Below are 16833 nucleotides of genomic sequence, written 5' to 3' on the forward strand. Positions count from 1 at the left end.
TTAAACATCACAGCATAGTTGAAAGATATGTGCTGCGTAGAAACCCAAAGTGGTTGGCCAGCAGAGATAGTTGGGATGGGCTGAGGGAAGCGGAGGGTTGGGATGTGGAATTGGAGACAAGTGGGAGTGGAGTTGCTGTGCGGGAGATAGAATGATGGTCAAAGATAAGTTGACGAAAAAACAATGAAAAGTGTGTTTGAATGACACTGAGGGGCAGGGTTTTTACAACTAATGCAGTTTGCCTGAAGCTGATGCCGTGCAGGTGTTTGTACACATGCATATACCAGGGGCGAAAATCTGATATCAACTTTGGAGGGGACAATTACAAGAAATTTTCTCAAGAGCAATTCCTGAGGGGGACACCAAAAGTAGTGCTGTAACACATAGCCTACATTGTAATATGGTAAATGTATATTGAGGAACCAAAGAAATAAGGTGTTTGCCGTACTCCTAACTACCGGTAGCCAAAACTACACAACTAATCACAACAGCAATACCATTGCCTTTAACAAATCTTAGTTCAGTCACCAGTTTAAGTTGAGAGTGGGGGTATCCATGGGATTTTCCAATTATGTTCCTATTTTACAAGTCAAAAAAATTGATAACCTTTCATAATGTTGCCAAACAAAGACTCAACAAACTTACCTGAGACTCCCTGTCTCTGCCAGTCTGTCGCTGCATATCTGTCCCCAACTCTGCTGTCTGTGTGCCATCTGTTGCCTGCTCTGCCTAATGACATCATTGTGAAACATTTCCATTAGAATTTCATTTCTTTCTTATGAACATTTTATCAACTAGTCTTTGAGATATTAGGCTACTAGGGTTCTTACTATGTGTTTTGATGTATTGAAAAATACTCTGATGTCTGTCTTTTATTTTTCTGCCATTTTTCTACCTGGCTGGCTGGCTGGCTGGCTACACACACACACAGTGTGTAGGTTATTTACAGTAGGAGATGGGCTTCTATCATCTTCTATCATTCCATTTGGGCTTCGATCTAAAAGGTAGCTAGCAAATGTGAAACGGATTAAAATGACAAGAGTTGACAGCTGTATGAGTTCACCATTTACACAACATATGCTGCAACCTTTTGTAATTTTAATAGTTTGTTTCATATTGGCTGGCTTCCAACAATAGCTGAATTTGCAAAGCTAGCGAGCACCAATTCAGTTTCAGTGGTGTTTGCTATAATCTTTGCTACCCGGGTTAAATAAAGGTGAAATAAAATAAATAAATAAAAGTTCCCTTGCGACAATTTAGCTTTTGCAACGAGACCATTAAATATATTTAAGACAATGGTAGAAGAGAGTGTAGTTCTGTTCAGTTTGGACTTCAGTTTATCGCTAACCTTATCACAGGGACTTTGAAGCACTAACTTACATCATCTGCATGCTGATCTTGGAATAAATTGACGATAGCAAAGATTCCATCTTTGACGACGCCACATAAATGGAATAGGTACTAGCTAGCTTAATAGTTAATATTTGCGCGCTAGGTCTGCATACTCAGCTAGTGTGTGTGCGCGATTGACTGGACGAACCTCGTCAGTTACGTTCATTGAGTGCCTTTCAGACAGTAGACACGACCCCTCTGTTACCTTGCCAACTAAGGAACTGGCAGTGGATCAAACCATTGTGAGGCAAAGGGTGGGGGGGGGGGGTCGCAATCTTTTGAAACTTAAAAACGTGCTATTAAGTGTCTATAATCAGCACAATTGCTTTCATTGCGTATTATTAATATTATTTAAATTACATAGTTATGTTTCAGTGATATATTGGGGGGGACAAATCATATTTTTCCCAGGATGGGGGGGTCGTGTCCCCCCCGTCCCCCCCGGGATTTCCGCCCCTGGCATATACACAAACTCTCATTCAAATAAACGCATACAAGAACAGACACATGCATGTAATAGTGCCAGACATGCATACAAACATAAACAGCTGGCACTGCTGTTATGATTTGAGCTGTCCTTGATGTCCTTTGTTTTGAATTGATTTTTTTTAATAATTTTTTTTTGCATTGTTGTTCGCTGTTTTCTTCTGTCTTTTTCATTTTACTTAATTCTCTTGGTTGTTGGTGAATTGGGGGTTCTTGAGGGTGGGGAATGGAATTATTTCTATTTAAAATTTTCTTCTTGGGGGGGTGGGAGGGGTCTCGAATGTTTGAGGGACAGCTGTTGGGGAACTGTCTTGGAGGGTTCGGGTCACGTTTTTTTGCCTGGTGGGAGATCTGCCAACGTGCCCTTGAGCAGGGCATTGACACTGGATGCTTCTGTGTGTCGCTCTGAATGGGAGTCTGTTGGATGACTTGTATAATGTAGTTGTTGAGCGGCTTCACTGCAAGTATATTGTATGTTTCGGATATCAATATATATATATATTTCTAACTTAAAAAAAATATTTTTTTAAATCTCTCAAATTCATCCTGAACATACTACTACGTCTTCCCAAACAAGCCTCAGCTAGCCCAAAGATGTCACTACAGGAGAACAGACACATATCTGGCTGTGGTGAGTACTAATAACCTATCTTCACAAGGAGGGAGAGAAGCACCAGAGAAAAGAGCGACTGACTGTTGTGTGTATAGGAGAGGATCTCTATTGAGCAGCGATAACTGCCATGTCACATCGCAGCAGGGGGACCATGTAAAACCAGCCTGTGTCTTTATCTAATCAATAACCCCTGGAGCTGGAGCCTGCCCCGGGCTGCCCAGCCCAACTCCAGCCCAGAGGGACATTTAGGACCCACGGAGCACAGTAGGCTGTAGCAAACACCCAGTGACACTGATCACCCCAGAGGAGCCTGCCTTCCAGTAACAGGATTATTGATCTGCAGCTATAGTGTGCTCTATTGGGACCCCTACTGGAGGACATATGAATGGGGAGCCTGACTGACTGAAGAGCATATATCTACACAAATCTCGGTTAACCCAGAAGTCTCCCATAATTGGTCAGATGCTCGATTAAGTTCTGGGTCCATAAATGCTAAGAGTAGAGAGAACGAGGATCGGAACAAAGAGCTCCTCTCTCTTTGCAAGTTAAACGGGTTGTTTGTTTAGCAACAAAATCGAGGTGTGCGCAACTATGGGGAAAAACAGACAAGGATGGCTCAGATTGTTAACAAAATGCAAGCTATATTTCATCTCCAATATTTATTGAAAACATATACATTTGCACAATGAGCATGTCTCTAAAATACATCGTTACAGTTATTAGTTAGCTAGCGAATTTGACCCATATTAACATGAACATGAAGTCCGTCAAAACACCTCGAAACAAGATATGATATCAATAACATGATGAAACAAGCCACTTACGATTCCCCACATGGGAGTTCATCATTCTTGCTAACAATCTGGCCATCCAGAATCACAACAATACACTGACTTCTGCCCCATGGAAGCGCACATATGGTTAGCTGACAACGTCACAAACTATCTATGGACCAAATGTCCCCTCCCCTTCCGAAATGTGAAAGACGCACCTGTGAAATCGTGATTTGTCTAAATCAAAGGAAATAATGCTGCTCGTTATCTCATGCATCCCATTGTATCATGAGATCTACGGTACCATTTATGTTTACATAGTCTGTCAATGAGAGATTCATCTACACACAGAATGCATCACTCGCACTGCCGGATCTGGCATCCGTCAAAAGTTCAACACTTAGCGGAGAATCCCCCCCTCAAACCCACCCCAGCACATATGCATGCCTTCGCCCCTCCCCCTCACAGACGATTGCCATTGAAATACATCAACCCGCCTCAACTACATGCCACTACCATTTTCTAGATCAGTTTCTTTGAAATTGTATGAAAGTTGTAACCAATTCCTTTTCAGTTATGGCTCTTAAACAATACATAAAATCAACTACCTAGTTTTTCAAAATGTTAATTCAAACAATTCAGAAAGTTGGACCAAATAACATACACAATAACTGGAGAGATAAGGAATGTAGGATATGGGGCACAGTCTAAATATACTGCCATTTTATAGTCAGCTCTTGTTTGTTTCCAAAGGACAAAGAACATCGTAAGCACAAGGGACAAAATAACCCCATCAGGCAAGTCCAAGTGCAACCTCAGCCTCACCACCAGAGACGGCAATGTAAGTAAACAATGAAAGGTGGTCTCCATGTATTCTTAACACCCTTGGCTGTGTGAAGTCTAGCTAGAGTTTACACCAGAGGGAGTAGGGAGTGTGTGTGAGATGTGCCTCTGAGAAGGCTTTGTGTATGTGTATGATGTGTTTGTATGTTTGTTGCTGGACAATTCAAGCAATTAGAGAGAGGACCTGCCTGGACAAGTACAGTGCAACACCGCAGCCATACATACACCTGTAATGAAGTCTCTACTGACAGGTGGCCGGAGAACCAAAAAAAAAACACTGTCCCAGGATGCTTTCCAAAAATGGCACCCTATTCCCTATACAGTTCACTAATTTTCACCAGGGCCCATAGGGCTCTGGTCAAACTAGTGCACTATATAGGGCCAGAGGGGTCCTGAGAGAGACACTACGAGAACGAGCAAGTCTGTTAGAAAGAGCCAACAGCTGTTATCAAATCAGTAAGACTGTGGGTGTGTGTGAACATGAGAGCAGTGGTAACATTCAAAGCTGAGCCAACCATCACAGGCCATATGGATGATGTCTAGGCTGGTGTTAAAACAGTGAGTGTCGCTGAGTAAGTGTGTGTCTGTGAGCATAGTAAAACTGTAGAGGAGTGTCCGGTACTGTTTTGCGCAGGCTTTATTCATTAGGGGCCATGGCCGATAATTAGCCTAGCTGTTAAAAAGGACAGCAGCCAGTGAGGTCATTAACACTAGAACAGTCATTTGGACTGCTCGTGAATTTAAAAATATTATTAGTCTGCCATTTTTAAAGTCATGCCCCCCTTCATTGTTTTTCTAAATAAGTCTATATAAAATGGGACAGATGGAGCAGGAGAATATTGGCTGCCGTTTTATGGGCTCTTCAACAACCGTGCTATTTTATTTAGTTACTCACATTGTTAGTCACTTATTTTGTAAATAATGTTGCTGCTACCATCTCATACGATCGAAAAGAGCTTCTGGACATCAGAACAGCGATTAGTCACCTTGAACTGGACAAAGAATTTATCTTTAATGAGTTGGAGAGAGATTTACTCCAGACACCTGAACAGGTCCTCATCCCCGTCATTCACAGGAGAAAGAGACGGAAAATATATCATGGAAAAAGATCAGGGTGCCTTGTGAGGATCCGCCGATGAGTTGCTAATCTGCTGTTGTCATCGGTACAAATGGCCAACGTACAATCGCTGGATAATAAATTGGACGAACTATAAGCACATATATCCAAGTGCTTTGAAAGGCTGGTCATGCATCACATCAACACCATTATCCCAGAAACCCTAGACCCACTCCAATTTGCATACCGCCCCAACAGATGCAATCTCTATTGCACTCAACACTGCCCTTTCCCACCTGGACAAAAGGAACACCTATGTGAGAATGCTATTCATTTGACTACAGCTCAGCTTTCCAACACCATAGTGCCCTCAAAGCTCATCACTAAGCTAAGGACCCTGGGACTAAACACCTGCCTCTGCAACTGGATCCTGGACTTCCTGACGGGCCGCCCCCAGATGGTAAGGAACAAAACATTCACCACGCTGGTCCTCAACATGGGGGCCCCTCAGGGGTGCGTGCTCAGTCCCCTCCTGTACTCCGTTCACTCATGACTGCATGGCCAGGCATGACTCCAACGCCATCAAGTTTGCCGATGACACAACAGTGGTAGGCCTGATCACCAACAATGACGAGACAGCATATAGGAAGGAGATGTCGTGGAAATATTCGCTCAATCATATTTCTTAGATTCCGTAACTTGTGAATTCAAGTATACTTTATTACAAGGTTACAAGGTGAGTTGGTCCATGGGCCAGCTCGACTAGCCCCCCCCCCCCCACTATTTTACACTGCTGATACTCTTATTATCTATGCATAAGTCACTTAACTCTACCTACATGTACAGTGGGGGGGGAAAGTATTTGATCCCCTGCTGATTTTGTACGTTTGCCCACTTACAAAGAAATGATCAGTCTATACTTTTAATGGTAGGTTCATTTGAACAGTGAGAGACAGAATAACAAAAAAATCCAGAAAAGAAGCATGGCAAAAATGTTATAAAATGATTTGCATTTTAATGAGGGAAATAAGTATTTGACCCCTCTGCAAAACATGACTTAGTACTCTTGGTGGCAAAACCCTTGTTGGCAATCACAGAGGTCAGATGTTTCTTGTAGTTGGGCACCAGGTTTGCACACATCTCAGGAGGGATTTTGTCCCACTCCTCTTTGCAGATCTTCTCCAAGTCATTAAGGTTTCGAGGCTGACGTTTGGCAACTCGAACCTTCAGCTCCCTCCACAGATTTTCTATGGGATTAAGGTCTGGAGACTGGCTAGGCCACTCCAGGACCTTAATGTGCTTCTTCTTGAGCCACTCCTTTGTTGCCTTAGCCATGAGTTTTGGGTCATTGTCATGCTGGAATACCCATCCACGACCCATTTTCAATGCCCTGGCTGAGGGAAGGAGGTTCTAACCCAAGATTTGACGGTACATGGCCCATTCCATCATCACTTTGATGCGGTGAAGTTGTCCTGTCCCCTTAGCAGAAAAACACCCCCAAAGCATAATGTTTCCACCTCCATGTTTGACGGTGGAGATTGTGTTCTTAGGGTCATAGGCAGCATTCCTCCTCCTCCAAACACGGCGAGTTGAGTTGATGTCAAAGAGCTCCATTTTGGTCTCATCTGACCACAACACTTTCACCAGTTGTCCTCGGAGTCATTCAGATGTTCATTGGCAAACTTCAGACGGGCATGTATATGTATTCTTGAGCAGGGAGACCTTGCGGGCGCTGCAGGATTTCAGTCCTTCACCGCGTAGTGTGTTACCAATTGTTTTCTTGGTGACAATGGTCCCAGCTGCCTTGAGATCATTGACAAGATCCTCCCATGTAGTTCTGGGCTGATTCCTCACAGTTCTCATGATCATTGCAACTCCACGAGGTGAGATCTTGCATGGAGCCCCAGGCCGAGGGATATTGACAGTTCTTTTGTGTTTCTTCCATTTGCGAATAATCGCACCAAATGTTGTCACCTTCTCACCAAGCTGCTTGGCGATGGGTCTTGTAGCCCATTCCATCCTTGTGTAGGCCTACAATCTTGTCCTTGACATCCTTGGAGAGCTCTTTGGTCTTGACGGAGAGTTTGGAATCTGATTGATTGATTGCTTCTGTGGACAGGTGTCTTTTATACAGGTAACAAACTGAGATTAGGAGCACTCCCTTTAACCTGTTAGGGCTAGGGGGCAGTATTTGCACGGCTGGATAAAAAAATGTACCCGATTTAATCTGGTTACTAATCCTACCCAGTAACTAGAATATGCATATACTTATTATATATGGATAGAAAACACAAAAGTTTCTAAAACTGTTTGAATGGTGTCTGTGAGTATAACAGAACTCATTTGGCAGGCAAAACCCTGAGACATTTTCTGACAGGAAGTGGATACCTGATGTGTTGTATTACCTTTAAACCTATGCCATTGAAAAACACAGGGGCTGAGGAATATTTTGGCACTTCCTATTGCTTCCACTAGATGTCACCAGCCTTTACAAAGTGTTTTGAGTCTTCTGGAGGGAGATCTGACCGAACAAGAGCCATGGAACGATGATGGCCCATTAGACACCTGGCGCGCGAGTTCATGTTGGGTACCCTCGTTCCAATACGTTATAAAAGAGAATGCATTCGTCCACCTTGAATATTATTCATGTTCTGGTTAAAAAAGGCCCTAATGATTTATGCTATACAACGTTTGACATGTTTGAACGAACGGAAATATATTTTTTCCCCTCGTTCATGAAGTGAAGACCGGCGGGCTTAGATCATGTGCTAACAAGACGGAGATTTTTGGACATAAATGATGAGCTTTTTTGAACAAAACTACATTCGTTATGGATTTGTGATACCTGGAAGTGACATCTGATGAAGAGAATCAAAGGTAATGGATTATTTACATAGTATTTTCGATTTTAGATCTCCCCAACATGACGGCTTGTCTGTATCGCAACGCGTATTTAACTGGGCGCAGTGCTCAGATTATTGCAAAGTGTGATTTCCCAGTAAGGTTATTTTTAAATCTGGCAAGTTGATTGCGTTCAAGAGATGTAAATCTATAATTCTTTAAATGACAATATAATATTTTACCAATGTTTTCTAATTTTAATTATTTAATTTGTGTTGCTGACTTGACTGCCGGTTATTGGAGGGAAACGATTTCCTCAACATCAATGCCATAGTAAAACGCTGTTTTTGGATATAAATATGAACTTGATAGAACTAAAAATGCATGCATTGTCTAACATAATGTCCTAGGAGTGTCATCTGATGGAGATTGTAAAAGGTTAGTGCATCATTTTAGCTGGTTTTATGGTTTTGGTGACCCTGTCTTTGAATTGACAAAACATTACACACAACTCTTGTAAATGTACTGTCCTAACATACTCTAAATTTATGCTTTCGCCGTAAAACCTTTTTGAAATCGTAAAACGTGGTTAGATTAAGGAGATGTTTATCTTTCAAAGGGTGTAAAATAGTTGTATGTTTGAAAAATTTGAATTTTGACATTTATTTGGATTCAAATTTGCCGCTCTTGAAATGCACCTGCTGTTGATGGAGTGCACCACGGGTGGGACGCTTGCGTCCCACCTAGCCCATAGAGGTTAAGAGTGTGCTCCTAATCTCAGCTCGTTACCTGTATAAAAGACACCTGGGAGCCAGAAATCTTTCTGATTGAGGGGGTGAAAGACTTATTTCCCTCATTAAAATCCAAATCAATTTATAACATTTCTGACATGCGTTTTTCTGGATATTTTTGTTGTTATTCTGTCTCTCTGTTCAAATAAACCTAATATTAAAATTATAGACTGATCCTTTCTTCGTCAGTGGGCAAACGTACAAAATCAGCAGGGGATCAAACACTTTTTCCCCCCAATGTACATATTATCTTAATTACCTCGACCAACCGGTGCCTCCGCACATTGCTTCTGTATCGTATAGCGGTACCCCCTTTGCTCTATAAAAGCAAGCCAAAGCCTTGAATGAATTGGCGAATGCACCCTTTGTTGCGCTTACTTAACAGTGACAGCCCATCACATTACCTCAGAGTGGGAAATATACTGTGCTACAGACAAGCCCCCTTTATGAGTCACAAGTGCACAAATAGTACTGAAGGAGGCAGTGTCATGGCGCGTTCGTAATCAACATTAAGTGGTAATTTACTACATACGACTGGCAAAAATCTGCTTAAATATTCCTCCAACTGGGAATTACTAGTGGGAAACACGTCTATCAACCTGATCTCCCACTTCCCCCGTCTGACGTCCCCTACTAAAGGAAATGGCCTCTACAACAGCATTTTCGGCAGTTAACCTGTTGAGGACAGACGTTCCGCTAGCGGAACCCCGTTCCGCCTGCGGAACCCCTAGCCAACAGCCAATGGCATCGCACGGCGCGAAATACAAAACCAACTAAAATACCACAATTCAATTTTCTCAAACAATCAACTATTTTACACCATTTTAAAGATAAGACTCGTTAATCTAACCACATTGTCCGATTTCAAAAAGGCTTTACAGCGAAAGCAAAACAGACAAATAATCACACAGCCATTTTCCAAGCAAGCATATACACTGCTCAAAAAAATAAAGGGAACACTAAAATAACACATCCTAGATCTGAATGAATGAAATAATCTTATTAAATACTTTTTTCTTTACATAGTTGAATGTGCTGACAACAAAATCACAAAAATAATCAATGGAAATCCAATTTATCAACCCATGGAGGTCTGGATTTGGAGTCACACTCAAAGTTAAAGTGGAAAACCACACTACAGGCTGATCCAACTTTGATGTAATGACCTTAAAACAAGTCAAAATGAGGCTCAGTAGTGTGTGTGGCCTCCACGTGCCTGTAAGACCTCCCTACAACGCCTGGGCATGCTCCTGATAAGGTGGCGGATGGTCTCCTGAGGGTTCTCCTCCCAGACCTGGACTAAAGCATCCACCAACTCCTGGACAGTCTGTGGCGCAACGTGGCGTTGGTGGATGGAGCGAGACATGATATCCCAGATGTGCTCAATTGGATTCAGGTCTGGAGAACGGGCGGGCCAGTCCATAGTATCAATGCCTTCCTCTTGCAGGAACTGCTGACACACTCCAGCCACATGAGGTCTTGCATTAGGAGGAACCCAGGGCCAACCGCACCAGCATATGGTCTCACAAGGGGTCTGAGGATCTCATCTCGGTACCTAATGGCAGCCAGGCTACCTCTGGCGAGCACATGGAGGGCTGTGCGGCCCCCCAAAGAAATGCCACCCCACACCATGACTGACCCACCGCCAAACCAGTCATGCTGGAGGATGTTGCAGGCAGCAGAACGTTCTCCACGGCGTCTCCAGACTCTGTCACGTCTGTCACATGCGCTCAGTGTGAACCTGCTTTCATCTGTGAAGAGCACAGGGCGCCAGTGGCGAATTTGCCAATCTTGGTGTTCTCTGGCAAATGCCAAACGTCCTGCACGGTGTTGGGCTGTAAGCACAACCCCCACCTGTGGACATCGGGCCCTCATACCACCCTCATGGAGTCTGTTTCTGACCGTTTCAGCAGACACATGCACATCTGTGGCCTGCTGGAGGTCATTTTGCAGGGCTCTGGCAGTGCTCCTCCTGCTCCTCCTTGCACAAAGGCGGAGGTAGTGGTCCTGCTGCTGGGTTGTTGCCCTCCTACGGCCTCCTCCACGTCTCCTGGTGGCGCCTCCATGCTCTGGACACTACGCTGACAGAGACAGCAAACCTTCTTGCCACAGCTCGCATTGATGTGCCATCCAGGATGAGCTGCACTACCTAAGCCACTTATGTGGGTTGTAGACTCCGTCTCATGATACCACTAGAGTGAAAGCACTGCCAGCATTCAAGTGACCAAAACATCAGCCAGGAAGCATAGGAACTGAGAAGTGGTCTGTAGTCACCACCTGCAGAACCACTCCTTTATTGGGGGTGTCTTGCTAATTGCCTATAATTTCCACCTGTTGTCTATTCCATTTGCACAACAGCATGTGAAATTTATTGTCAATCAGTGTTGCTTCCTAAGTGGACAGTTTGATTTCACAGTAGTGTGATTGACTTGGAGTTACATTGTGTTGTTTAAGTGTTCCCTTTTTTTTTGTTGAGCAGTGTATGTCACATAAACCCAAACCACAGCTAAATGCAGCACTAACCTTTGATGATCTTCATCAGATGACACTCCTAGGACATTATGTTATACAATACATGCATGTTTTGTTCAATCAAGTTCATATTTATATCAAAAAACAGCTTTTTACATTAGCATGTGATGTTCAGAACTAGCATACACACCGAAAACTTCCGGTGAATTTACTAAATTACTCATGATAAACGTTGACAAAATACATAACAATTATTTTAAGAATTATAGATACAGAACTCCTTTACGCAATCGCTATGTCCGATTTTAAATAGCTTTTCGGCGAAAGCACATTTTGCAATATTCTGAGTACATAGCTCGGCCATCACGGCTAGCTATTTTGACATCCACCAACTTCGGGGTCACCTAAACTCAGAATTACTATTAGAAAAATTGGATTACCTTTGCTGTTCTTCGTCAGAATGCACTCCCAGGACTTCTACTGCAACAACAAATGTTGTTTTGGTTCCAAATAATCCATAGTTATAGCCAAATACCTCCGTTTTGTTCGTGCGTTCAGGTCATTATCCGAAGGGTACCGCGCGAGCGCATTTCGTGAAAAAATTACCGTACTTAGAAGCATGTCAAACGCTGTTGAAAATCAATTTTTATGCTATTGTTCTCGTAAAATAGCGATAATATTCCAACCGGGCAATGTTGTATTCATTCAAAGACTGAAAGAAAACAATGGAGAAGTCTCGTGACCGCGCATCTCCAGTCTCACTGTCCCCAGGCTGACCACTTACAAACTCTGCTCCTGTACTTTGCCCAGAGACAGCAGACACCCCATTCCACTTTCTGGCGGCTTTAGAGAGCCAATGGAAGCCTTAGAAAGTGTCACGTTACAGCACAGATGCTGTAATGTCGATAGAGATGCAACAGAAGAACAACAAATTGTCAGACAGGGCACTTCCTGCATGGAATCTTCTCAGGTTTTGGCCTGCCATATGAGTTCTGTTATACTCACAGACACCATTCAAACAGTTTTAGAAACTTGAGTGTTTTCTATCCAAATCTACTAATTATATGCATATTCTCGTTTCTAGGCGAGAGTAGTAACCAGTTTAAATCGGGTACGTTTTTTATCCGGCTGAGCAAATACTGCCCCCTAGCCCCAACAGGTTAAGCATCTCCAATCCAAAGTTAAATCTAGAATTGGCTTCCTATGTCGAAACACTCATGCTGCCAAACATACCCTCGTAAAACTGACTAATCAAATCAAATTGTCACATACACATGGTTAGCAGATGTTAATGCGAGTGCAGCGAAATGCTTGTGCTTCTAGTTCCGACCATATCCTACCGATCCTTGACTTCGGCGATGTCATTTACAAAATAGCCTCCACTCTACTCAGCAAATTGGATGCAGTCTATCACAGTGCCATCCATTTTGTCACCAAAGCCCCATATACTACCCACCACTGCAACCTGTACGCCCTTGTTGGCTGGTCCTTGCTACATATTCGTCGACAAACACACTGGCTCCAGGTCATCTATAAAAGTCTTTGCTGGGTAAAGCTCTGCCTTATCTCAGCTCACTGGTCACCATAGCAACACCCACCCGTAACACAAGCTCCAGCAGGTATATTTCAATGGTCATCCCCAAAGCCAACACCTGCTTTGGCCGCCTTCCAGTTCTCTGCTGCCAATGACTGGAACGAATTGCAAAAAAAAATCACTGAAGTTGGAGACTTACATCTCCCTCACTAACTTTAAGTGTCAGCCGTCAGAGCAGCTTACCGATCACTGCAGCTGTACACAGCCCATCTGTAAATAGCCCATCCAACCAACTACCTACCTACCTCATCCCCATATTTGTTTTCCTGCTCTTTTGCACACCAGTATTTCTCTTGCACATCCCCATCTGCACATCTATCACTCCAGTGTAAATTGCTATTACTTCGCCACTATTGGCCTATTTATTGCCTTACCTCCTTACTTGATTTGCTCACACGTTTCTATTGTGTTATTGACTGTACGTTTGTTTATCCCATGTGTAACTCTGTTGTTTTTGTCGCACTGCTTTGCTTTATCCTGGCAAGGACGCCGTTGTAAATGAGGGTTAAATAAGGGTGAAATCATTTGTAATTTTTTTAAAATTAATATTTATCGTACCAGATGCATCGCTAATCATGGGCAAACTGTTTAAGAGTGTTTCCCAAACAAGCACATAAAGAGAACATTCGCCTAGTGCGTAGTTACACTACGTGCCGATATTAATGGGATCGAAAGAAAATCAGCACTGCTCTCTGATCAGCTTTCTCCATTCAAATCTTACCTAACAGATGTATTCTACAATACTGACATCAGATCAGCTGAGACAGTACTTACAGAAAGTATTCATACCCCTCAACTTATTCCACATTTTGTTGTGTTAGAGCCTGAATTCAAAATTGATAAAAACAAATTGTCACCCATCTACACACAATATTCCTCAAGCTCTGTCAAGTTGGTTGACAGCCATTTTCAAAGCTATAACTTGGCCACTCAAGAACATTCAATGTCATCTTGGTAATCAACTCCAGCGTATATTTGCCCTTGTGTTTCAGGTTATATTGTCCTGCTGAAAGGTGAATGTCTCCCAGGTTTTCCTCTAGGATCTTGCCTGTGCTTAGCTCTACTCAGTTTATTTTTAATCTAAAAAACACCATAGCCCTTGCCGATGACAAGCATACACATAACATGATGCAGCCACCACCATGCTTGAAAATATAAAGAGTGGTACTCAGTGATGTGTTGTATTTGCTCCAAACATAACGCTTTGTATTTAGGACATCATGTTCATTTCTTTGCCACATACGTTGCAGTTTTTCTGCTAAGCTATATAATAGTTTTAAGGTCATACCAAGGATCATTTAGCTATTTGATTTATAATTTTAAAACCCATTGACCAAAAAAATACAATTATTTGGTGTTACTGCTGTTAGCCCATACAAACGCATTGAATATAAGATTCGTCACATGATAGTTGCAAAAGAAATATCAATATTAAGTTCATTCTACAGTGTCTCTCCTATATCAGAGATCAAATACATATCAGGAAACATGTTATTTTTTATACATTTATTTAACCACACATTTTTGTCATTAAACAATCCAGAAATACAGTGTCTTCAGAAAATATTCAGACCCCTTGACTTTTTCCACATTTTGTTACGTTACAGCCTTATTCTAAAATTGTTTCAATTGTTTTCCCCTCAATCTACACACGAGCACAAACGACAAAGCAGAAACAGGTTTTTAGAAATGTTTGCTAATTTATAAATAAAATACCACATTTAAATACAGTATCAGTCATGTTTGGACACACCTACTCATTCAAAGCTTTTTCTTTATTTTGATTATTTTCTACATTGTACAATAATATTGGACATTAAAACTATGAAATAACACATATGGAATCATGAAGTAACCAATAAAAGTGTTAAGCAAATCAAAATATATTTTATATTTGAGATTCCTCAGAGTAGCCACCCTTTGCCTTGACAGCTTTGCACACTCTAGGCATTCTCTCAACCAGCTTAACCTGGAAATGCTTTCCCAACAGTCTTGAAGGAGTTCCCACATATGCTGAGCACTTGTTGGCTGCTTTTCCTTCACAACTGCGGTCCAACTCATCCCAAACCATCTCAATTGGGTTGAGGTCGGGTGACTGGAGGCCAGGTCATCTGATACAGTACTCCATCACTCTCCTTCTTGGTCAAACAGCCCTTACACAGCCTGGAGGTGTGTTGGGTCATTTCCCTGTTGAAAAACAAATAACAGTCCCACTAAGCGCAAACCAGATGGTATAGCGTATCGCTGCAGAACGCTGTGGTAGCCATGCTGGTTAAGTGTGCCTTGAATTCTAAATAAATCACTGACAGTGTCACCAGCAAAGCACCCCCACACCTCTTCCTGGGAACCACACATGCGGAGATCATCCATTCACCTGCTCCGGGTCTTACAAAGACACGGTGGTTGGAAGCAAAAATGAAAAATTTGGCCCAAGCAAGTCTCTTCTTATCCTTATGGTATCCTTCAGTTGTGGTTTCTTTGCAGAAATTCGACCATGAAGGCCTGATTCACTCAGTCTCCTCTGAACAGTTGTTGAGATGCGTCTGTTACTTTAACTCTGTAAAGCATTTATTTGGGCTGCAATTTCTGAGGATGGTAACTGTAACGAACTTATCCTCTGCAGCAGAGGTAACTCTGGGTCTTCCTTTCTTGTGGTGGTCCTCGTGAGAGCCAGTGTCATCATAGCGCTTGATGGTTTTTGCAAATGCGCTTGAAGAAACGTTCAAAGTTATTGAAATTTTCCGAATTGACTGACCATGTCTTCAAGTAATGATGGACTGTCGTTTCGCTTTACTTATTTGAGCTGTTATTGATATATGGACTTTTACCAAATAGGGCCATCTTCTGTATATCATCCCTACCTTGTCAAAACACAACTGATTGGCTCAAATGCATTAAGGAAAGAAATTCCACAAATTTACTTTTAACAAGGCACAGCTGTTAATTTAAATGCATTCCAGGTGACTACCTGGTCAGAGTCTTTAGGTGCCTTTTGACAAACTCCAAGTGGGCTGTGATGTGCCTTTTACTGAGGAGTGGCTTCCGTCTGGCCACTCTACCATAAAGGCCTGATTAGTGTCTGCGTCTCCGAGTGCTGCAGAGATGGTTGTCCTTCTGGAAGATTCTCCCACCTCCACAGGGGAACACTAGAGCTCTGTCAGAGCGACCATCGGCTTCTTGGTCACCTCCCTGACCACCTCCCTGACCAAGGCCCTTCTCCCCCGATTGCTCAGTTTGGCAGGGCGGCCAGCTCTAGGAATAGTCCTGATCGTTCCAAATTTCTTCCATTTAAGAACAATGGAGGCCACTGTGTTCTTGGGGACCTTCAAATGCTGCAGAAATGTTTTTGTACCATTGCCCAGATATGCGTCTCAACACAATCCTGTCTCGGAGCTGTACGGACAATTCCTTCGACCTCATGGCTTGATTTTTGCTCTGACATGCGCTGTCAACTGTGGGACCTTATATAGACAGGTGTGTTCGTGCGCCTTTCCAAATCATGTCCAATCAATTTAAATTTACCACAGGTGGACTCCAATCAAGTTGTAGAAACATCAAGGATGATGTAAACAGGATGCACCTGAGCTTAATTTCAAGTCTCATAGCAAAAGGTCTGAATACTAATGTAAATAAGGTCTGTTGTTTTGTTTTATACATGTGCAAAATCTCTACAAAACTGTTTTCACTTTATTATTATGGTGTATTGTGAGTAGATTGAGGAATTATAATTTTTTTTAATCCATTTTAGAATAAGGTAACAAAATGTGGAAAAAGACAAGGGGTCTGAAAACTTTTTGAAGGCCTTGTACTTCAATAAATTTTTTCAACTGTTACTAAGGGACCTTCAGTCAAGTCTTGTATGGCCTGTACATGTTCATTAGAGTCTATTAGCGTGTAGCCCAAAACGGTTCAGATGCCACAGACAGCAGTTGGCAGATTGTCTGTACAGACTTCAGATGAGTCTCCTGACA

The 16833-nt window shown here is 42.5% G+C and overlaps 1 protein-coding gene across 8 annotated transcripts in view; it reads right to left on the minus strand.

Annotated features, from left to right (window-relative positions):
• Positions 1-16833, minus strand: part of ddx31 (DEAD (Asp-Glu-Ala-Asp) box polypeptide 31) — a 76124-nt gene that overhangs the window by 6003 nt on the left and 53288 nt on the right. For 6 of the 8 annotated variants that reach the window (XM_082969309.1, XM_082969308.1, XM_014174817.3 and 3 more), the window contains exon 21: positions 646-729. The exons of the other annotated variants lie outside the window; for them this stretch is intronic. In XM_082969309.1, the coding sequence (XP_082825435.1) occupies positions 646-729 (84 nt within the window). The remainder of the gene's footprint in view (positions 1-645; positions 730-16833) is intronic. 8 annotated transcript variants of the gene reach the window in all.

The sequence above is a fragment of the Salmo salar genome, chromosome 26 (assembly GCF_965601325.2).
Source record: "Salmo salar chromosome 26, fSalSal1, whole genome shotgun sequence".
Lineage (NCBI taxonomy): Eukaryota > Metazoa > Chordata > Actinopteri > Salmoniformes > Salmonidae > Salmo > Salmo salar.